The sequence below is a fragment of the Phocoena phocoena genome, chromosome 3 (assembly GCF_963924675.1).
Source record: "Phocoena phocoena chromosome 3, mPhoPho1.1, whole genome shotgun sequence".
NCBI lineage: Eukaryota > Metazoa > Chordata > Mammalia > Artiodactyla > Phocoenidae > Phocoena > Phocoena phocoena.
Window position 1 is genome coordinate 22300302 of NC_089221.1, and position 24851 is coordinate 22325152.

At 31.4% G+C, this 24851-nt stretch overlaps 1 protein-coding gene across 2 annotated transcripts in view; it reads right to left on the minus strand.

Annotated features, from left to right (window-relative positions):
* The window catches only part of CDH9 (cadherin 9), a 78114-nt gene that overhangs the window by 21422 nt on the left and 31841 nt on the right, over positions 1-24851 (minus strand). Inside the window, exons 2-6 of one of the 2 annotated variants that reach the window (XM_065874104.1) lie at positions 14861-15155; positions 9848-9967; positions 9088-9255; positions 6751-6938; positions 5570-5823 (exon numbers count right to left, since the gene is read on the minus strand). In XM_065874104.1, coding sequence (XP_065730176.1) covers positions 5570-5823; positions 6751-6938; positions 9088-9255; positions 9848-9967; positions 14861-15155 — 1025 coding nt within the window. The remainder of the gene's footprint in view (positions 1-5569; positions 5824-6750; positions 6939-9087; positions 9256-9847; positions 9968-14860; positions 15156-24851) is intronic. The other variant, XM_065874105.1, reaches the window with a different exon arrangement.

Genomic DNA, 24851 nt, shown 5'->3' on the forward strand with positions numbered 1-24851 from the left:
AAAATGAATTCAACAATACATTAAAAGGTTCATACCCCATGATCAAATGGGGGTTTATCCCAGGGAAGAAAGGATGGTTCAGTATTTGCAAATCAATGTGATATACCACATTAACAAATTGAAGAATAAAAATCATATGATCTTTCAATAGATGCAGAAAAAGCTTTTGACAAAATTCAACATTCATTTATATAAGAAAAAAACTCTCCACAAAGTGGGTTTAGATGGAATATACCTCAACATAATGAAGGCCATATATTACAAGCCCACAGCTAAAATCATAGTGTTGAAAAGCTGAAAGAGTTTCTCTAAAATCAGTAACAAGACCTGGATACACACTTTCACCACTTTTATTCAACATAGTTTTGGAAGTCCTAGCCACAGCAGTCAGACAAGAAAAAGAATAAAAGTCATCCAAATTAGAAAGGAAGAATAAAAACTGTCACTGTTTGCAGATGACATGATACTACACTTAGAAAATCCTAAAGATGCCACCAAAAAAATACTAGAACTCATCAATAATTTGGTAAAGTTGGAAGATACAAAATTATTGCTAATATACAGAAATCTGTTATATTTCTAGACACTAAAAATGAACTATCAGAAAGAGAAATTAAGAAGACAATACCATTTACAATCACATCAAAAAGAATAAAATAGGAATAAATCTAAAGAGGTTAAGGACCTGTACTTGCTAAACTATGCAACACTGATGAAAGAAATTGAAGAATACACAAACAGATGGAAAGATATACCATGTTCATGGATTATAAGAATCAGTTCTGTGTATAATGTATATAAAATATCCAGATTCCCTAAGGCAACCTACAGAATCAATACAATCTCTATAAAAATACCAAAGTGATTTCTCACAGAGCTAGAAGAAATATTCTAAAATTTGTATGAAACATGAAAGACCCTGAATAGCCAAAACAATCTTGAGAAAGAAGAACAAAGCTGGAGGTATCATGAGCTCTGATTTCAAACTATACTACAAAGCTACAGTAATCAAAACAGTATGGTACTTGTACAAAAACAGGCACATAAATCATTGAAACAGAATAGAGAGCCCAGAAGTGAACCTGCACTTACATGGGCAATTAATCTACCACAAAGGAGGCAAAAATATACAATGGAGAAAAGATAATCTCTTCAATGAGTGGTTGTGGGAAAACTGGACAGATACATGTAGAAGAATCAAACTGGACTCCTTTTACACACCATGCATAAAAATAAATTCAAAATGTATTAAAAACTTAAATGTAAGAACTGCAACCATAAAAGTTCTAAAAGAAAACATGGGCAATAAGCTCTTTGACATTGGTCTTAGTAATATTTTTTGGATATATCTATTCAAGCAAGGGAAACAAAAGCAAAAATAAATAAATGGGACTTAATCAAACTAAAGTTTTTGACCAGTGAAAGAAACAATCAACAAAATGAAATGGCTGCCTACTGAATGGAAGAAGATATCTGCAAATGATAGATCCAGTAAGTGGTTAATAGCCAAAATAGATCCAGTAAGTGGTTAATAGCCAAAATATACAAAAACCAAACAACCTGTTTAAAAGATGGGCAGAGGTTCTGAATAGACGTGTTTTCAAAGACATGTAGATGGTGAATAGGCACATGAAAAGATGCTCAACATCACTCATCATCAGGGAAATGCAAATCAAAACCACAGTGAGATATCACCTCGCAACTGTCATAATGCTATTATCAAAAAACAACAAAGGCTGACCGGATGTGTACAAAAGGGAACTCTCATGCACTGTTGGTGGGAATATAAATTGGTGCAGCCAATATGGGAAACAGTGTGGAGATTCATCAAAACTATTAAAACCAAACTACCATATGATCCAGCAATTCCACCTGGATATTTATCCAAAGAAAAAGAAAACACTCATTAAAAAAGATATATGCACCCCTACGTTTATTGCAGCATTATTTACAATATCCAAGATATGGAAGCAACCTAAGTTCCCAGCGATAAATGAATGGATAAAGAGGATGTGGTATATATGCATATATACACAATGGAATATTACTTAGCCATCAAAAGAATGAAATTATGCCATTTGTGACAGCATGGATGGATCTAGAGTAAATAAAATAAGTCAGACAGAGAAAGACACATACTGTATGATTTTGCTTGTATGTGAAATGTAAAAAGCAAAACAAATGATCAAACATAACAAAACAGAAACAGTTACAGATACAGAGAACAGATAATTTCCAGAGGGGAAGGTATAGGGGAGGAAAGAAGTAGGTGAGGGAGATTAAGAGGTACAAACTTCTACTTGGCAAATAAATGAGCCATAGGTATGAAATGTATAGGGAATATAGTTAATAACTATGTAATACCTTTGTAAGGTGGCAGATGGTAGCTAGACTTACCATGGTGATCATTTTGAAATGTATAGACATTTTGAATTACTATGTTGCTCAACAGGAAAAAACATAGTGTTGTAAGAAAATTATACTTCAAAAACAAACTCATAAAGATCATATTTGTGGTTACCAGAGGTGGGGCTAGGTGGAGGGAGAATTGGATGAAGGCAGCCAAAAGGTACAAATTTTCAGTTATATATAAGTACTAGTGATATTGATACAATACACAACATGATAAATATAATTAACACTGTTGTGTGTTATATATAGGTGTTGTTAAAGAGTAAATCCTAAGTGTTCTCTTCAGAAGGAAAAAAAATTCTGTTTCTTTAACTTTGTATCTATATGAGATGATAGATGCCCACTAAACTTATTGCATTAATCATTTCATGATGTATGCACATCAAATCGTTATGCTGTACACCTTAAACTTTTACAGTGCTATATGTCAATTATATCTCAATAAAGCTGGACGGAAAAAAAAGAAATTGCCTATTGTGGGAAATGGAAAAAATGATGAAAAACTAGACCAAATTCTGAGGGACAAAAGCCATATTTTGCTTTTTGTATAATTTTGTCCTTGAGGCTTTGCTTTGTACCACTGAGGTCGGTCAAAGCAGTTTATGAATGTGAAACAATATTAATTATCTCTAATTAATAATTTGGTCAATAAGAAAGCAAAATATATCTGCTAAAGATATATTGGCTGTGCATTCAGATCATCAGTAGTTTAAACCTCAGTCTGCTAATTATTTGTTCAGTGTCCTTAGTAAAGTTCCTTAAACTCTTTGCATCTCAATTTATGTTTTTTTAAAATGTAGGTGTACGTGTCAATTCCAAACTGCCAATCTATCCCTCCTCCTCCCGCTTCCCCCCTGTTTAGCCATAAGTTCGTTCTCTAAGTCTGTGAGCCTGACTACTGTATTTAAAATTAGATAATCAATAAGGACCTACTGTACAGCACAGGAAACTTGGCTGAGTGTTCTGTAATAACCAAAATGGGAAAAGAATTTGAAAAAATAATAGATACATAAATATGTCTAACTGAATCACTTTGCTGTGCAACTGAAACTAACACATCGTTAATCAACTTTGCTCCAATATAAAATAAAACTTTTAAAAAATGTAGGTGGTAACAGTTATACTCACCTTATAATGTTGTGATGAGGTTTAAATGATCTAATAAATATAAAGCTCTTTGGATAGTCTCCAGCTCATAGCAAGGGCTCAATAAATGATAATAATTATTTTATAGAGGAAAGGATAGGCAAAATATTTGTCTCATGTCATGAATCTGGTGCCACAATTGAAGTAGAAAAGACATTGACTACTATTTTTTGAAAATTGCAAAATCTATCAAGAACAGATACTTACTGAGCATTTATAGCTATTGGTATGGACATTCCCTTATCCGTTTTTAATATAAGTGGTGATTTATTTCTATTGCAGTATTGCAAAGAACACACAAAAAATGCACATATAAGAGTTGCCAAAACCAATCAGCCACACTCAATTTCAGTAAAAAATAAACAAACATTTTGGATATAAAAATGCTGGAACATATGTGTAGACCACTGGAAAACTAGATTACTTATTCCTTTCATTTTAGGAGTTTTGTTTTATATAATATGAAAATTTTAAATTAATCCATTTCATGTATGCTGATACAAAAGTGTCAGTAAAATAATCTTTTATGCATTGGTATCGTTATAAGTCATGTTTTTAAATTAATTAACAATATACAAAATATATAATTTAAACCTGAACATTTATTTAAAAGAGAAAGTTAAGTCAATTCTATTCTAATTAACCTAAAACTAACCAAATATTTCAAGTTAAACTCTGAGTACTAACTACAGATTAAAATTTCACAAACTTTCTTTATTTTAAAAATATATTAATTGACCAACAAATTAAATATAAATTAGGGCATATTTAGTTCAACAAACGTTGCTTTGTAAATTAACATGAATAGTTATTACATCTTAAACTAAATTTAATACTTATATACTTAGTATTGTGCTCACTGATTTTCTATGTGATGGTATGACATGAATTCCAGGAAATCTGGGCATTCCCAATAAATATTTAACCATTTATTTTCCTTAATTAAAAATTAAATTTGATCAAAAAATTTATTGAAATATAGTTTATTTACTACAATATTGTGTTAGTTTTAGGTATACAGCAAAATGATTCAGTTATATATAAATATATATATTATTTTTTTTACATTCCCTTCCATTACAGGTTATTACAAGATATTTAGTACAGTTCCATATGCTATACAGTTGGTCCTTGTTGGATAAAAAATTAAATTTTAAACAAAGCATAATTTTAGGTATTTTACTAGCCACACACATTAACAGACAATATATTATTTGTCTGTCTCTTTTGTCTTCATCAACATACCTACCCATCTTCATCCACCCATCCTATTCATCCATTTATGTCACAACTATATTTATATTCTCCTTAAGCATAGTTTCTGGCATATTTGAAAACTTTTAAATGGTTAATACAATATTCAAATTTTGGGAAAGTATTACACTATTCTGCAGTATACCAATTTTTAATAGTTTTACTGTTCTCAAATATCACTCATTTTACCAATTCTCTGTTTTATTAATGGAATATAATTGATATTTTGCTTCTCAAAAATTTTGATGTAAACTGTGCCTAGGGACTATTTTCAAAAGATGTTTTTCATCAGTTTTCAAGGTATCTCTTAAGCTTTTCTAGAAGAACTTCTTTTCAAATGTATTTGTTTAGATATCTTATTATTCGAACTATGATTTATCAAAGAAGGGCAATGAGACAAGAATTACATCAATAACTAAGGGATTAGAATCATGGACACTGGAGCCAGACAGCCTGAACCTCAAACCCAGCTTTGCCAGTGACTAATTATTTGGCAAGTTATTTAAATGTTCGGTACCTTAGTCTTATCATTTACAAAAGATATAATAACCGGAGCTACCTTGTAATATGTGATAAGAGTCAAATGAAATAATATATCCAGAGCACTTAGAAGACTGCCCAGCTAAAAGTCTGTGCTATGGAAGTGTTTGGTTGTATTACTGTACTTGATCATACATGGTACATTTTTTTTTCACACAGCTTATAAATAGTGAGGTTATCATTTTTCTTCAAACTTAAGTTTTCTCAAAATACTTACTTTATTAAATTGTTTATGGCATCTGGGTCATATGCTGTAACCTGTCCAATGATGCTGCCTTCCTTTACATCTTCATCTACTTCTATCAAGTAAAAAATTTTACTGAACACAGGAGGCTCATCCATATCTTCCACAGATATTTTGACCACAGCTGTGTCTTTGAAAGGTCCCAGGTACAGGAATCGTGGATCAGGGTGAATGTTACTTGCATCCACTTTTAAAGTGTACAGCATTTTGTTTTCATAATCTAAATTCTGAAGTTAAATAAAATAAGAAAAATTAGTATAATATAGCAGACATAAAAATGGAAGACAATTTCAAAATTTAATAACCACCTCTCTTAATAGTCCCAGTAATTCTGGTTAAATAACTTTCCCAATTATTGCTTCATGGGTATAACAAATAAATTAGGAAATATTTTTTGCCTTACACATTTATAAGGAGTAATTCAATATAATAGTATACACATTAAGATTGATTCACACTTAGTAATGCATTTTACATTTTGGTAGTCATAGGTAAATGAAGTATTAGCTAGTAAATACATAGGCTATTTATTACTATATTATTATTATTAAAGTTATAAAAATTTTAAATCAGCAGAAACATAAAATTGAGATTTAACAAACCATTCACATAAGTTGCTTCCTTAAGTCCTACAGTTCTAAAACTGTTTTAAAAAGAAAAAAAAAATTATTAATCTGACCACTGTGGAAAAAAAGATGTGAATGAAAGCAGGGAAATTAGGGTGATATAAAGTAATCAGTATTTAGCTTGATTATTCTGTGTAACACTTTATAATGTTCTCCACTGCTTTAAAAATCAAGCATCTTCAGGCTTCATCTATTTTAATAAACCATCACACTTAACAATTTAAATATTTTAAACAGTGAATGAAATAATACCATGGAGAAATATAAAACAAAGACTTTTGAGAGTATCTAATCCTTGTTTGATTGTTGTCTACTATAAGCACAAGCTGTTGAGGTTTTATATCAGTTTTTAAGTGTCAATGATAAAGATGCTTAACTTATTTGAAGTGAAATTGCAACTATTCCCACTTATATGAAGGATAGAAGCATGTAAAGGATGGGAAAAATAAATCCTAGGCTTTTCTTCCTTGAAAAGCAAAAATAAACTATAAAGCACTCAATGAGGAAATGAAGACAGCAAGAAGAAACCTGTTTGACAGTTATAATCCCTTCCTGTGTATCCTTGTCAGTGATGACATCAAACATATCTGCTCCGTCTCCTTCAGCAATGCTGTATTCCATCTCAGCATTTTCCCCCACATCAGGGTCATTGGCTTTTATCCTTCCAAGATGAGTTCCAAGAGGTACAGACTCAGGAGAATAAAATTGATACGTACCTGAAAATTAAATCAAAGCTGTTTCATCTTTAGATAACAAAAATCTTTCATTTCCTCTGCCTTTTTTACTTAAATAAATTAATTTCAAATTAGAGTTTTTCATCATATTGAATTGTAAGCCATAAAAAATTATAGATTTATTAAGTTAGAAAAATAATTTATAAAGGCAGAGTACTCTCATTTTGTAAATGAGAAATATATGTTCCAGAAAGATGAAGTGAATGTCTCAAGGTTATTTAGATAATAGATGGTAGTCCTGATACTAGAATCCAGAACTTTTGACTTAAGAGGGCAAGGACAACAATTATTTACTGCTTATCTGAAGCATTCAACATTGTCATTACACATCTTTACTTATACTAAATGATTTAGAACATTCATTATTCTTATATTCTAACTCAGGGATAGAAAAAAAGAACTCCACACACAGCAAGTTCTTTCTTTCTTTCTTTCTTTTTTTTTTTTTTTTGCTTGTTAATGTCTTTAAGTGGGATATGAATGTTTCTGTCTCCTGCAGTTTCAGCCATTACATCGTCCTGTTCATGAAAGCATTTTAGTTTGTGAGGATTTATTTAAGAGATGATAGGAAAATATCACAAAAAATGTTAATGAAAGGTAGAAATGTTTTTAAACATTTACTGTATGTTGAAATCTATATAAGGCCAAAGGCCCTCTATGTTAGTTTATTTAATTCTAACATTAGTCCTTATAGAATGAAGGCAGGTGTATTATCCTCAGATAAGGCTCAAGGAAATCATCCTTTAAAGCTGGGAAAAGCAGAAGGCAAAACTAAGTCTCCCTGACTTCAAAGTCTGTTCTCTTTCCAATTTGCTTGGTGGTTAAGAAGAGGGACTTCTAAATCCAACTGCCCTGGATTTGAATTTTCATCACTAGGCAAGTTAGTTAAATTCTCTAACCCTTAATTTACACATCTATAAAATAGAGATGATGATAGCTATTAACTCATAGGTTTGTTATGAAGATTCCATGAAATGACATCTTTAACATGCTTAGCCCAGTTCTTAGTTCAAGAACATTTTTACTATTACTGTTAGAGTTCCAAACCTTCTGCTGAGATTATAATAGATCATAAAATTATAGAGTGGCAAGTCATTTGAGAATTCATCACATCATACTTTTTCAGTTTATGTTTAAGGAACCTGAATGCAAAGTTTAGATTTATGTTAATTAGTCTTATTATTTATATTCTCAGCAAAGTTTATTTTTTAATTTTGTCATTTGTACATGTCCACCATCTAGAGCTGTATCATCAAGTATTTCAAATTTGATTAGCTTGAAAAAAATGCTTTATTGTATTGGAATCAATGTTATAAATTGAAATTTCAGGGCCCTTAACAGAACATTTCAAGATAGGACTTCTTATAATTTTATTTGCTACAACATAGAAATATTTTCAGCAGAGAATTAGTCTGTTTTTGTAGGACCTCATGGCTTGCAAAGAATCCATGGTTTAACATAGAAATCGTGACAACTGAAAGGCTATTAACTGATTTAATCATCACAGGTAGGTAACAGATACCAGAAAACTCTAACATATCTCAGATGCCATCACAACCAAGTTATTTCATGAGACTATGGGCCAATAAGAAAGAAAAATGTGGCCAATTAAACTAACTTGCATTGATTTTAATATAGTATCTGATTTCAGAGACGTTAAAACATCAACAAACCTGTGTTTTAGAATTGATTAAATAAGGGATTATAATTCTTACATACAAACAAGAGAACTGAGGCAAGACAAGTGATAGACATGGGATTTGCAGCCTGGTGGTCAGACTTGAGAGTCCACACTCATAGCCAGGAAATAGATAAGAAAAAGAACTAGATGATCATAGGAAATGTTGGGAAAGGTAGTCCGGAAAATTTTATAACTCTTCAAAAGGTAGAAGAAGATAATTAAAGTTGCAAAAAGAACCTCATTTCCTTGTTTTCTCCATTACCTACTCAATGATGAAATGATCCTAGTCACTGTTAATTAATTTGTGGGAAATTGTGATATTCTATGGGAGGAGGGGTTGTGGATTCATCTTTATCCATAAACTAGTAGTGAAACTACTAGTAAAAGTATTAAACTGTTTATAGTGTGTTTGAGAAATTTTCCACATGGTATCACTGAAACCTCTCTTACTCTGGGGAAATCGAGGAGGATTGTTGTTGACGTCTGTCAGAGTGATGTTCACTGTGGTGGTTCCAGAAAGGCCTCCCATCTGGCCACCCATGTCTTTGGCTTGTATAACCACTTGGTACTGCTCTCTGTTTTCTCTGCTCATGTCTGGTAATGCAGTTTTTATTATGCCTTTTGGAAAAAATAGACAAATATTTTGCAGTTCAATCATTGTGTTTTAAAATTAAGCCATGCAAGATCCATTTTACAGACATTAATCAGAACAAACAGATGATAAGGTGTCAGTGTACCTAGATAAGTCTTTCAATCCATACGTAACCAATTTAACATAATTCATGGAACAGAAAAAAATTCTTCCATGGGCTGTTGTTCAGGAAAAAATTTTTGCTAGATCAATTTAATTATCCTTTTGACTAGAAAAACTAACTTTAGTCAGAAGTCTTTAGATGAATAAGCTTAATTTTGATGATTGTCACTTTTTTTTGGTTTTGAGTATTTCCTAAGACATGTAATGTGTTGAATCTCTGTGAAATTTTGTATTTAATGTAATAAATTTAAACTCAATAAATACTAGTCTAAAGGGCTAAGGATTCAAATCTTTTTAAATAATAGGAATTCTGCTTCTGTATCCATGGAATAACTATCAATATAAGGAATAAATAAAAACATGATACTTAATAGCTTTTTAAATATAGAAAATCTATAAATGTGCATCCAGATGTATTGCATAATGAGAAAGAGACCAAGTATTAGATGTTGTTACCTGATTCTGGGTCCACTGAAAAATATGGCTGTCCTTGCAATATGCTGTAGACCACTTTGGCACTATTTCCATAGTTGGCGTCATCTGCATCTGTTGCAGTCACTTGTATAACAGATGTACCTACATGAATCCACACCCAAACACAGACACTTAAGTACTTAGAAATTTGAAGCTATCTTTATGAAACCATATTACTGGGAATGTGGTGTGTTAAACCATGGTACATGTTTCAAGAAATTTGTTTAAATTATGCTGCTAGAAATCACTTGTCTTTCATTTTTTTAAATTTAAATATTCCTTAATAATATTGTTACTATTATTGAGCTATCTAAAAAAGTCAAAAGCAAAATTTATCATAAAGATGAATATGCACTAACTGGTTGAAAATACTGTGACAGAAAACAATTTTTCACTGAATACAGTGCACATACAATTTTCAGTTAATACATTTATTGCTAACTGGAAATGTGAATTCAAAGATAAATCCAACATTGAAAGCACTCTGCTGCTTTTTATTCTGATAAATTAACTAAATAATGTAAATTGAAAATAAAGAGGCCCTGTTTTTATCAAGACACAAAAGGTAAAATTGCCAAAATTTTTGGTATGCAAGATATATATGATTATTGTATCTGTGCTTCTCATTGTAATGTAGTTAACGTAGTCATATATAAATATACCTATTGATATGCTGTGTATTATTTGCTACACATATTTAGATCAGCAGATATACCCCTCCAGAGTTAAGAAAGTGTGTAATTGTCTCACATGCAATACTATAATTTACCAATACTCTCAGTTTAATTTTATTTTATAAAAATTAAATTATTTTCTCTTAACTTTGTCACATATAATTATGTTTTAAAAGATAAAAGAGCTTTAAAGGAGCTAGTTTTAGGAGCTAAAGGTAATGTAATATATTGATGGACCTTTCTTATATTTTTTAGAACTCTATAAAGATTCAAGGCATGATTCTAAAACTACCATTAACTAAAGCCTACCATGTATTCCTTGAGCAAAATGAGTTTATAGGACATTTTCTAGTATAGTACACACAATTTTTCAAAATGTTGACTCTGATACTTACATAGATTTTAAAATTCTTTAGAAAAAGTGAGTTCCACGTTGGCTCTGTAACCTACTTTAATATCCAGCATACATTACACACTCATAGCTTGTCTAATTGAGTTGTAATGAATGTTTCTCAAAATTTGCATATATTTGCTTATGCAGATTCTAGAAATTAATATATTGAACATTAAGATTAAACTAACAGCTTTATTTTCCATCAGTATATTTGAATATATGAATTTAGGAAGTATTTTTATGTTTTCTCAAAATTAATTAGTATAAGATGAGAACTTGAGCTCTTCCTCTTGAAGCCTCTGTTTCCTCAGCTGCAATAGAATTGATATGTCCTGTGAGAGGACACAGTACAATTTACTCAGTCAGTCCCAGGTGTACTGTTTTATCATTTAAAAAACATCCACTCATGTCCCAGTTAGACCAAAGCAGAAATCATAAAGAGATTTCCATCCCACAATAATGTTCAAATGTTCAACTAGAGTGGTTTTCAGATTTATATTTATTTTTATATAACCTTATGTGAACATAGATTAGTAATTGTTTTCATACTTGAAGGTTATTTGAAATATGAATTACTAAGCATAACCAAGATGCTAAATGCAAGTAGTTAATTCATTGATTTCATGACATTTCTTTTGTTACCAGACTCACTTTTCTTGGACTGTGGCTATCATTTCATAATGGGCACAGGTAAAAACACACCTTTATCCTTTTTTGACACTTTTAATAATATTTTTGTTGTTAAATTTGGTTTTGATCATTTGCTCTTTATCATGGGTATATGATCTTCGAACCTACCTGAAAATACTTGGCCTAAAAATAATAAAGAAATTAAAGAATGGAAATCAATCCTATAATGTGGCTAAAGTGCTACAAATACCCATATAAAATACTGTTCCCCCTCTCAGAATCATGGTAATAATTAGAATGTTGTTAAACACTAATGAACACTGGTACATATCACTGATACGTTATTTATAATAGCAAAATGAGAAAAAAAAATATGTAGTGTGTTGAACTCTAGGGAATGACTAGATTTTTCCTTAAATATAAGGACATTTTACAGTTCATACTATTTAGTAATAAAATTAGATAGAAAATGGTTTATGTGTTTTGTACTAATTTTATAAATATTTGCTTATAAAGACAGAATAAAAGGAAATACACTACTTTGATTTTTATATCCCTCTAAATTTTCTGAGCTATATATGCTTCATTTATTCTCAAATAATTTAAAAGAAGTATTTACTTTTTTTTTTTTTGCGGTACGCGGGCCTCTCACTGTTGTGGCCTGTCCCGTGGCAGAGCACAGGCTCTGGATGCGCAGGCTCAGCGGCCATGGCTCACGGGCCTAGCCGCTCCGCGGCATGTGGGATCTTCCCGGACTGGGGCACGAACCCATGTCCCCTGCATCAGCAGGTGGACTCTTAACCACTGCGCCACCAGGGAAGCCCAGTATTTACTTTTTAATTAAACAAATATTAAGTAAAATATAGTGAAGCCTGAATGACAAATTTATGTCATTTGTTATATGTAGGTTTTGTGTGATGTAAACTCTCCAAAGGAAAGGGCTATGTCTGCTTTTGTTCAACACTTTATCTCTAAAGCCCAGTAGAGTTTCTAGTTCAAAGTCATAACAAGATCTAACACTTACAAATTGCTTAACGTAGACTAGGCGGAGTTCTCAGCAGTTGATTTGTATTATTATTTTATCCTCATGATAAACATGGGATGCAGGCCTTGGAGCATATAGAGGTTGCTCATGATTACACAGCTAGTAGGTGATAGGATGGGATTCGATCTAGCCAGTATGAAGAAGCTTCATTCTAAATACTGTATTAAATGGCCTGTCTAGACATATGATTAGACACATATTTGAATCTACAGGCAGTGTACCTCTAAGAAAGGGCCTAGTTTAGGACATGAAGCATTCAATGGTGAGTTACTTGTGTGATCTGTGAAAAACTACAGATAGATTCCTTGTTGGGCAGACAGTGTGGGAGGGGAACTGAATCAGTTTTTGAGGGACCTACCCAGTCAATGAGAAACCTCCAAAATTGCACAATAGGAATTTGCCTTGAGGGAGATGAATGCATGCAAATATAGAAAAAGAATAGATAATCTTTAATCAAAGTATAATGACCACAAAAAATGGAAAACAAAGTGTAGGAATCTGCTATAAATACCTAATTCAAAGTGTATCTCATTTTCTTTCACTATATATTCTCATGTATCATCCAGATTAAGTGTTCTGATCAGAATATGCTAATGTGTTTCAGATTTAAAGAGTTCATTGGAGTCATTTGATTTTAACTACCAGTAAAAGGGATGGGGAGGAATATGTCTGAACCAAAATGAAATATGGCGTATTTGATAGAAAGAAGCAGAGGCAGAGGGAAAAAGCAAGGAGAGGATTTGGTGAGACAAAAAAAGAAAAGACAAATATATTAAGACAAAAATAATCACGTAGGGGGGGAAGTATAAAGGAGAACATTGGACTACAATGTTGGAAAGAAGGATAAAATGGGAATAAAGAATTTTTATATTTTATTCCATTGGACTTCATTTACCCTCAAAGTTAATAATAGTTTTTCAAGTGTTTGATTTAAATTAAAATCACTAATATAATGAAAATAAGGTTAGAATTCAATAATGGTACATTACTTCATTTAGAGAGGAGGCATTCTTTATTATGATTATGCACAGGCTTTAGCTGTTAATATATGGGTTACACATAGCCTGACAAAGTTCCTAAGTATCACCCTTTACATTTCTCTGTAAATGGTTATGTGTATAGGTAAAAGCAGAGAAAATCACATCTATAAAACTATAATACGTTTATTTTCCTTTAAATCAGGTAGGAGAGTTACAAAAGAACAATACATTTTCAGGATATAAATACATATACTTTTTATTTAGACATATATTTTATGTGTATACATATTTAATATCAATCAATCAGTAAAGGTGGATATGTTTGTTTTTCTTCTTTAAGAAATTATTTGACTTACCCATGTATTAATTACAATAATGTCAAAGTTATATACTTATAACTGATTTTGAAATAATATTCAGCTAAATGTCAATTTTTCAAAATCAGTTACATGTTTGGGATATTATAGTAAGTTTATATCACTTATTTTTTTAGAAATATGATTTAAGAGTCAGCTCTTATCTCATTAACAAATCTAAACCTTTCATATAATTATAGCTAAATGTAGTTAAATATACAGATAAAAACATTGCATAATAACAAATGGCATTTAAAATTATGGGCAGCCTTAAAAAATGAAATGATTATTTTCAGTTTTCAGGATAAACCATTGCTGGATGGAACATAGCTAAAATAATATTAAAAAGACTTGGGATATTGTTGTTATGCTACCAGGTTATTTGCTCTTAATTCAGTTACTTAATCTTTCTGAATCCAGGGTTCCTAATTAACAGAATGGGGATTTAAAGTTCTGTTTCCCATGCCTACCACATCAAGTTGTTTCAGTGATCAAATGAGATGATCAAAAGAAATTTATCAACTACAAGCATTAATTGTTTTTATGCAAAATAATGCAAACAAAACTGTCTAAAACTGCTGACACTATTTGATATTCCTTTCATTTCAGGCCAAAATACATTAAACTTGACTGCCATTTGAATGGCATTTGAGTAAAGGTAAAGACGTTTGTTGAAATGCAATGGAACAGTTGTTCTCAGTAATCATTTTAGATGTCAGTTACAAAATAGCAGGAAACATTAAGAAACATACAACCGAAAATAATTAGAAGTGAGATAGCTAACACTAAATAGTAGTTTCAGTTATAGTTCTTATCTTGAAAGAGATCACATCTAACTGTATGTCCATAATAACTACCTTAGCAAAAAATAAAATAAAATAAAAAACTTAGTTTACATGGGTTAACATATACCTACCGACTCCAGACATTTCAGGAACACTGGCAGTGTACAAGTCTTTTGTGAATTTTGGTTCATTGTCATTGATATCGTGGATTTTAATTATAAATTCAGATTCAGGCTCCACCTGCCGCCCGGTCTTTCTGTCTATAGCCTTGGCACGAAGAACGTACAGGGACTTTTCTTCTCTGTCTAATTTCTTTGCCGCATGAATATCTCCTGTGTTTTCATCTATTACGAACAGACTGCCAGCCCCATCTCCTGTTAATATGTATTTTAAATTTCCATCTCCTTTATCTTGGTCAGTGTGAAGCTTCAGAGAGGTAGAAAAGAAGAGTTCTATAAATATATGCATTGTTATTACAGAAAAAATAATTTTGGCAAATATTAATTTATCTCTACATGACATCACTGAAACAGTGATTGCAATGGTTATCTTAATTTTCACTGTGGAGAGATTAAACATTTTAGTTTGATCATTCTCAAAATTTTTAAACATTTAATGAGACTACATTTGAAATAAAAAGTATATATATATATTTCTCAAAACACAGTATTTCCAAGACATTTTTGAATAGAATGCTACCAAGATTTAAATGTCTAGTACATTAACAACAAAAAACATCCATTGGTCTAATAAATCTTAAGTGTAAAATATTAATATACTCGATTACGTCTAAAATCACTAAACTCAAAGAGGTGATGTGAGAAATTTCTGACCTTATTATGATGATAAGTTTAGGATATATACCATAATTTTAAATGATTTTACCTCCCTTCAGTATAATATCACTTGCAGATGCACAGGCTCTGTCATCAGAGACCAACCAGAGACAGAATATTAATCTCATAGATTATTCTCTACATGACTTTGGGAGAGTACTCTTTCAACCAGGATGTTCTCACTTTTTGGAAGTTGATGTATTTTATAGACATTTGAAATTTCAAGTGATATAAAACACACAGGGCTTTTCCATTGGTCATATAAATAATTTGATGAAAATATTAGGATTTTTTTCATAAATTATCTTCCTTCTATTCATTCCCATCTTAAAAGTAAACCTCTTAGTATAGAAGATTTTTCACTGATTATTTAAAACAGACAAACGGATCACGTATTTACAGAAATTTTGAGTTGGAAAAAATCCTAATGTTTTTGCAAACCTGACACTATTCTGAAACTTGAGTCTTTACTAGCCTATGCCTGCTCTGTTTTCTTCCATCATATAGTTCACAATTCCCAATACATTCTTACTCCCATCTATTTCTTTAGCGTCCCATTCCATCTTTGAACAGTTTGACTATTTGAATCTATTTTTATGGTAGCCAAAATTACAGACTTGAGATTCATACTTTACTCCTCCTTTACCCAATGTTAAAATAACCATATGCAGCCTTTTCTTCTCTGAAATATCTCCCCCACCCATCCGTCTCCATCTCTATGGCTACCACCCAGGTTTTGTTCATCATATCTTATCTGTACCACTGCAACCATCTTCTAATTGATGTCTACCTCCCTCTTGTTCTACTCCAAACAATTTTCCATACTAAAGAAGCATATTTTTCTATATCACAAATTGAGTCATATTACTTCTTAGCTTAAAAATCTTCAACCAGGTACAGTGCATAAGAACCATGAATCTAAAGTCTTATAAACCAGGCTTGGTCTCATGCAAATTTCTGTTATATTGGGCAAATTGTGTGTGTGTGTGTGTGTGTGTGTGTGTGTGTGTGTGTGTTTAATCTAAGCCACTTCTATTAAAAGGGGATAATATTCTTTTTTTAAAAAATCATTACTTTTATTGTTATTCTATTTCCTTGGACTCTATAGCCTTATTTATGCATTATCCATAATCTTGTTCTCATCTCCAGATGTGTTTTCTGTCACCTTTATCCACTTTGCTATACACTCTGTACATACCAATTGTTTTGTTTTGCTTGTTTTGTTTTCTTCATTTCTCAGAAGGCCTGTTCTAGCTTTCATACCTGATGTTTGCAGATGTTTCTCTCACCCTTTAACACCCTTTCTCTTCTCTGTATTTTCCCCTAACTAAATATTTATCAAATCTCATTAAAAATTTTTTTTCTTAAGGATACTTTCCCTAACCCTCTAGACTAGAATAAATATTCCTGCTCTGTAATTATAAAGCACATTTCGCTTTCCTATCATGATACTCACCCCATTTGGTAAAATTGTTTGTTGTGCCCACTAAACTGTAAAATCCAAAAGAGAAAGATTGATATATATATATATATATAAAATTTCTATGGCCTCAACACATAGTTCTTAAAAACCAAATATTTTCTTTTTTTAACAATATGTTTTTACATGTATAAAGCAGGTTTAGTTGTCAGTGATTATTAGAAAAATCAGATTATAAATAACATAAAACTTGCCTTTGTTTTACTAAAATTACATCTTAGAAATCTCTGTATGTAAATAAAATTATTTTAATGATTGCATTTTTCAAATAGTTTTTTCAAGCTACTTTATAATAAATATTTTTGTACATTTATCTTTGTATTGCTAGTACTTTTCTAAGAGGAGAAAAAGAAGATACTTTTAATGGAAGGAAATAGGAAAATATGAAAAAGATAGATGTATAGATAGATAATTTATATGTATTAGAAGCTTTATTTAATTTGGCAAAAAATGTTGAGACAACTAAAATATTCACCTTATTAATGTTAGAATGTGTACAATGCTATTTATAGTCATTAAAATTATGGTCTACATATATACTGTTGGATGTAAATCATTTAAATGAGATATTATGTTAAAATACAATGTCTAGCGTATAATTTCAACTTTTTATACCTTTATTTTTCATAAAAATACTCTTAACATATACATAATATTGCAAGCAGTTGTATAGTTTTAAAATGTTTCCCTTTGTTTTTAAGTTGTACATGTTTTATACATTTTTATGAATAAATTTGTATTAATTTCTCCATAAAATAAAGGAAAACTAAATAAAACTAGTCTGGAGAGATATAGGAAATAAACTACACGATGTCTCCCACAACGTGTAGTCTAGTGTTCTCACATTTATACACAGAAAAAGAAACATGAGAGATTAGTCAGTTATCAATATTGTCAAATATATTGTCAGACTGAAACAAAGATAATCCAGGGATAATGCTGCAATTTACTGAAAATTGTGGAATATTAAATGCGGTGGGGCAAAGATTGTGTATTGTCAGGAGTCCTTATCCCATGCTTATATTATGGAAATTAAGTAGCCAAAATAAAAGGCAGGAACGCATTTATACTGTTACAGAATTTCTGTGGAAATTTGCATATGTATACACAAATGAAAATTAGTTTAAAATTTTCTATATCCCTCCCCACTATCTTTCCATATATTTAACATAATAACACTATGATAAATATTGTTATATCTTTATTTTCTTCATTTAATAAAGATTTAACATTCTATTGTGATTATTAAAATGTGCAGGAAACTGAATCTGTGTCTATCACACTAAATTATATATGATTCTACATGTTGGATTCAAACACCTGTGGAAACAATTTACTTCTCAGAGATCTTCTACTCATTCAAAATATGTTGAAGTCTACAAAAGTATTTAGTCAAACATAATAATAATCCTAGTAATTATACTTTCCTCTGAATGGTTTTATATTCAATATTTAAAATTTCAAGGAAAATTCATTATTATAATATGGTGCTTGGACTGAGGATTATGTCCAAAGGGAAATTAAAATATTTATGGAATTACAAGACTTTCAGAATAAGTATGTTATCTGAATATATTAAATTTTAGTTACTAAATCTTTGCAACAAACAGTAATATTATTTTAGTCATTCATGTATTGAAATCATTGTAATTTAGATTTTTATTCTATTTCTACCTGTTTTAAACCCTGTCCCAATATTTCATATATATTCCTTATTCTGTTAATTTAAAATGCCATTTTAAAAGTACTATTTTACACAAAGTCAAACACATTTTAAAGCATTGTCTTTAATTCACAATTTCATTTTAAGAACAAAAGCTCCCAATAGTTATTTTCTGGTGCAATATAACAAAAATGAAAACTACTAGCTTAAAATACTGAATTTCTCTATTATGTACATTATTAATTTTGAATTATACATTTAGAACTGATAGTAAAACCTATTATACAATAACTTAAATATAAACGAAAGTCTTAAAAAATAAACCCAAAATTCAGCATTTTGTAGTATCATAAAAAAATAGAAATCTTGAAAATATTGTTTATCTATTATAGAACAAAGCCCACATAAAATCCCTTAAGAAATAAGAGTAGCAAAAAGTAATTATTTTCTTCAGACATCAATAAACCAAATAGTCTTCGTTTCCTGGTCATAACTTAGTTGCCTCTTCTGAACTTGAATTAATACACTGAAAGCAAAATAAATCATGGGTAAATATTTTAAATGCTAACTATTATTTTCCAACATTACATTTTTAGTTTTGCTCTGCTACAATATTTTTGTTTTTAGAAAATTTGAAAAAGTAAATATGTACATGCAAAATAGGCTAAGAATTTAAACTGTGATGGTTAATTTTATATGTCAATTTAACTGGGCCACAGAATGTCCAAATATTTGGTTAAATGTTATTCTGAATGTGTCTATGGGGATACTTCTGGAAGAGATTCACAACTCAATCTGTAGACTGTGTGAAGTAGATTGTCCTTTCCTAAAGTGGGTAGGCCTCATCTAATCCTTTAAAGGCCAGAATACAAAAAGACTGAAAATGGGAGAATTCACTCTTTCTGCCTGCTGTCTGTGGTTCAGACTGGAAGTTACACCACTGAGTCTCCGGTTCTCAAGCATTTGGACTTGGACTTGAATTATTCCATCAGCATTCTGGGTCTCCAGCTTGCCAACTGCAGATCTTAGGACTTTCCAGGCTCCATAATCATGGGAGCCAATTCTTTACATATATATGTTTATATAATAATATAATATAAATGTGTATTGGTATATAATAATGTAATGGATATGTATTTATATATTTTTCCAGAGAAACAATTAATTTTGTGTGTATTTATAATATATATACATAATGTATATATAAATATATATATAATTACCATTTATTAAAAAAAAATCTGTATTAGTCTGGGTTTTCCAGAGAAAGAAAACCAATAGTCTTTAAGGAGAGTAGCTTTGTCATTTAAGATCTACTCACCCACACTGAGAGGGTCCAGAAGACATCTTTCACCACTATGGTGAGAAACAAATAGTGAGAGAGCCCAGGCATCCTTGAAGAGCTTTGTGATCACTCTTTTCTGTAGGCCAGATCTTATAGTGAGAACTGCTATCAATGAATTGGGAAACCTGTATGCAATGGGAGTAATTGGATCCCAGAGTGACAGAGGCTAAGTTCAGCACTCACCTGCCAAAAGATAGGTGGCAGGATTATCATAATGGACAGCAGAGTCAAAGCAGCAGTCAGAATAGTCTGACTCGCACAGACGTATGGCATTGGCTAATTGATTACAGTGTTCCTAGAAGTAGATAGGAAGGCTACTAAATCCGTACTTAACCCGTAAAAGCAGAAAAGTTCAAGGTCAAGAGAGCAAAACACCAACATAAATCATAAAAAGAGTCAGTCAGTTCCCAGGCCTGAGCCAGTTTACAGACTCAGAATCTCTTGAATAAAGAGGATGCCAAGTCTTCTTGAGGAAGGACCCCAGTACCCACCAAAAATTTGTACTCTTAGTCTTTTTCCCAGCCTTCCCTAAAAAACCTATGCCTTTTACCAGGATAACTGTGCAGTGAGGAAAATAAAATAATTGGACATTTTGGTATTACTGGACACTGACTCTGAACTAATATTGATTCCAGGAGATCTAAAATATCAGTGTGATCTGCCTACTCAAGTAGAGGCATATGAAAGTCAGGTGACGGATGGAGTTTTACCTGAGGTTCATCTCATACTGGGCTCAGAGGGTCCCTAAACCCATCCTGTGGTAAATAATAAATTGTCACTTCTGGCCCATACTACAACCAAAAAAGAGGCACAATGGCTAGTGGGCCTCTTTGGACTTTGGAGGCAGCATATTCCTCATTTGGGTGTTTCATCCCTATCCATTTACCAAGTCACCTGAAAAGCTTCTGGCTTTAAGAACTTGAGAAGTCTCTGCAACAAGTCTGGACTGGTATGTGAGCTACTCTATCACTTTGACCATATAATCCAACAGATCCAGAGGTGCTTAAAGTGTCAGTGGCAGATAGAGATGCTGGTTGGAGCCTGTGACAGGCCCCTATAGGTGAATTGCAGTGCAGACCCTCCTAATTTTGGAGCAAAGCCCTGATATCCTCTGTGGATAACTAATCTCCTTTTGAGAAAAACCTCTTGGCCTACAAACTGATTGCTTAACCGTGGGTACCAAGTTACCATGCAATCTGAGATGCTCATCATGAACTGCATGTTATCTGACCTATCAAGCCATAAAGTTGAGTGTGCACAACAGCATTCCATCATCAAATGGAACTGGTTCATATGTGATCAGGCCTGGACATGCCCTGAAAACACAAGTTACAGGAAGTAGTGGCCCAAATGCCCATGGTCCCCACTCCTGCTACACTGCTCTCTCTCCCCAGTCTGCACCTGTAGCCTCATGAGGAGTTTCTTCTTCAGGTGACGGAAGAAGAAAAGTCTTGGGTCTGGTTTAAAAAGAGTTCTGCATGATTTTCAGGCATCACTCAAAACTGGACTACAATACTACAGTCCCTTTCTGGGACATCCTTGAAGGACAGCGCTGAAGAGAAATCCTCTCAGTGGACAGAACTTTAAGCAGTGCATGTATATATACGTGTGTGTGTACATAAATATATAAATATGTTAACATATATATAACCTATTCAACATGTTATATGTGTTCTGTTTCTCTGAAGAACTCAGAGTAAAGTTTGCAAAATCAAAGTAAATTCATCTCTAATCAATCTTCCTTTAAAAATTAGAAATAAGGGTCTTTTTTTGCTTATTTTAATTTTTGTTTAAAGTGTTTTTAATTGCAAAAGTATGCCATATTGCCCAACTCTTATTATGAACAATCAATACACATCCTTAAAATTATATTTGGAATTTTCTAACATCTTGCTCAATTTTTAATGAGGAAAGCCATAGAGCTGTTGCTGACAGTTGCTAAAAATAACCATTAATAACAATTACAATATATTTCTGATGTTTTAGTAATGTTAAAATGCATTTCCAATATATTTGGAAATATATTCTGTGTCAGTCTTAACAGTATATTTTTTGTGTTTGTTTCAGATAAAACAATTTATTATCTTTAAGTTTACTTATATTAGGTATGGGTTTCATGACTGTTCTATTAATATCGAGTTTTATGATAAAACCTAAATAGAAGGCCACTGATATGCAATATATTTACACCATAAAGATTTCCAGTTTGGGCTAACCTGGGTTAAGTGGGCTTACCCTCTCATAGTAAGCAACTACAAATCTGGACAAAATATATGGAGCCAATGTTTTCAAGAACTGAACAGCAGAGGGCAAGCAACAAGATGAACTATAAATTCACTCTAGCCTAGCATCCTGCCTGTGAAGAGTTTTACTGCAGGGAAGTGGAGCCTATACAGAGATTAGTGATTCTGCTGGGCATATATCCAATTTCAGTGAATTTCAATCAAAATAATTAGAAAAAATGTAAATCTGGGCACATCATTGTCAAATCGATGAAAACTATGATTTAGAGAAAATATTCATATTTCTTCATTTTTTGTGATTTCCTCTTTGATTATCTAGAAGTGTACTATTAATTTTCCAAAATTTTAATGTTTTCTAGTTATTTTTTGATCAGTTTTAAATCTGATTCTATTGTGAACAAAGAGATCTTTAAAGCATCCAAGGAATAAACATATATTCAGGGAAAAAATATAACAATAAAGACAGCTGAATTCACATTAGAAGTAATAAAACCCAGAATTGTTCAGTAAAATAACCTTCAAAAATGAAGAAATAATAACATTTTGAGAAAAAGAATGACGAGAGAATCCACTGTAATAGGACTTTCATTTCAAAAAATACTAAATGAATATCTTTAGGCTGCATAGAAATAATCCTAGATTGAATCCTTGACATAAAGAAAGAAATGAGGAGCCATGGAAAGGGCAAAACAGTTGCTAAATATGAGACTTTAAAAATATTTCTTAAAGACAATTGACTGTTTAAATCTAGGATAATATCAATATATTATGAGGTTTATACAACATAGTAAAAGTAAATGGTATAGCAATTATCGCCAAGTGTGTAAAAGGTAAATGGATTGTACTTTTTGCAAAGGTATAACATTTTGCAATATGGCATCATATTCCAGTTGGACTTACGTAAATTAAGGATGGATATTTATCTTTATAATCCTTCCATAATCCTTAGCACAGCTGGTAAATATTACAAGAAGATAAAGCTGAAAAGATCATAGAGTAAAATGCAATACTAATTAGGGGAGAAAGAAAGATGGGGAAATTGAAACACTGTTCCATAAAGAAAGGCAAGAAATAAAAAAAGGACTAAAAAAATAAATAGAACAAATGTAATACAAGTAAATAGTCCAGTACATATTAATGGACTAAAACCTCAAGTAATAAAGAGATTTTGAGAATATACTAAAAAATAATTAACTACATGTAGATTACAAGAGCCATGATTTAAATATAGCCAAGAACACAAATACATCTGAAGTAAAGAAATAAAAAACACAGGAAATAATAATTGTAAGGAAGCATATGGGGCTATATTAATATCAGACAAAATAAACTTTGAGAAATTATAAAGAGGAATGTTTTATAAAGAAAAAAGGGGCATTATCTCAGAAAGATATAACAATTATTGATATTATTGTGGATGGAACAATGATAAATTTTAAAATACATGAAGCACATTTCATAAAACTATAGTAGACAAATCCAAATCACAGTTGAATTTTATTATGGAGATGATTAGCTTTTATTTCTTATAAGAAACTAATACATTAAGATATATAACTGAAATTATGAGATTTTAGAATAGATCACAGTGAGTCATTATACTATCCACATATAATTAAAACAGCAAATTAACAATTTAAGTACAAAAAGCAGATAGGTTCACTTAATATTGTATGTGCATATTAATAATGTTTTTAGAATATTTTTTGATTTACAGGAAAAATACAAAGATACTACAGTTAGTTCCCACACACCTCACACCCAGTTTCTCTTTTATTAATCTCTTACGTTATTATAGCATATTTCCTACAATTAATGAGCCAATATTGACAAATATTATTATTAACTAAAGTCTGTATTTTATTTGGAGTCCTTTACTTTTAGCCTAATATCTTTTATCTCTTCTACATTACGTTTAGTCCTCATATTCCTTAGGCTTCTCTATACTGTGATGGTTTCTCAGACTCTCTGTGTTTTTTTATTACCTCCAAAGTTTTTAGGTGTGCATGTCATGTATTTAGTAATACGTCCTTCAAATAGGATTTATCTGATTATTTTTCTCAGGATTATACTAGGATTATGTGTTTGGGGAAGAAAGACCACAGGGGTCAAGTGCCATTTCATTACATCATATCAAGGGTATTTATTTTCAACATGATGTATTATGGTTGATGCTAACTTAGTTGATTTAGTGTTTGCCCAGTGTCTCCATTGTAAAGTTACTCTGTTTTCTCCCTTCCCTTAGTATATTCTTGTAAGGAAGTCACTGTGTTCTACCAACATTTAAGGAGTGAGGAGTTATGCTTCACCTCCTTGAAGGAGGAGTATCTTCCTAAATTATTTGGATTTGCTCTACGTGGAAGATTTGTTTATTCTCTTCCATTTACTTATTTATGATTATGTATTAATATCAGTATGGTCTCTTTGGATTTTTATTTTATTACTCCAATGTTTCCATCTTTGCCCTTTGGGAACCCTCACAGTCAGTTCTTGTGTCCTTTTGACACACCCTCATCTTCACTATGTGTTTCTGTGTGTGTGCATTTTCTCAGTTT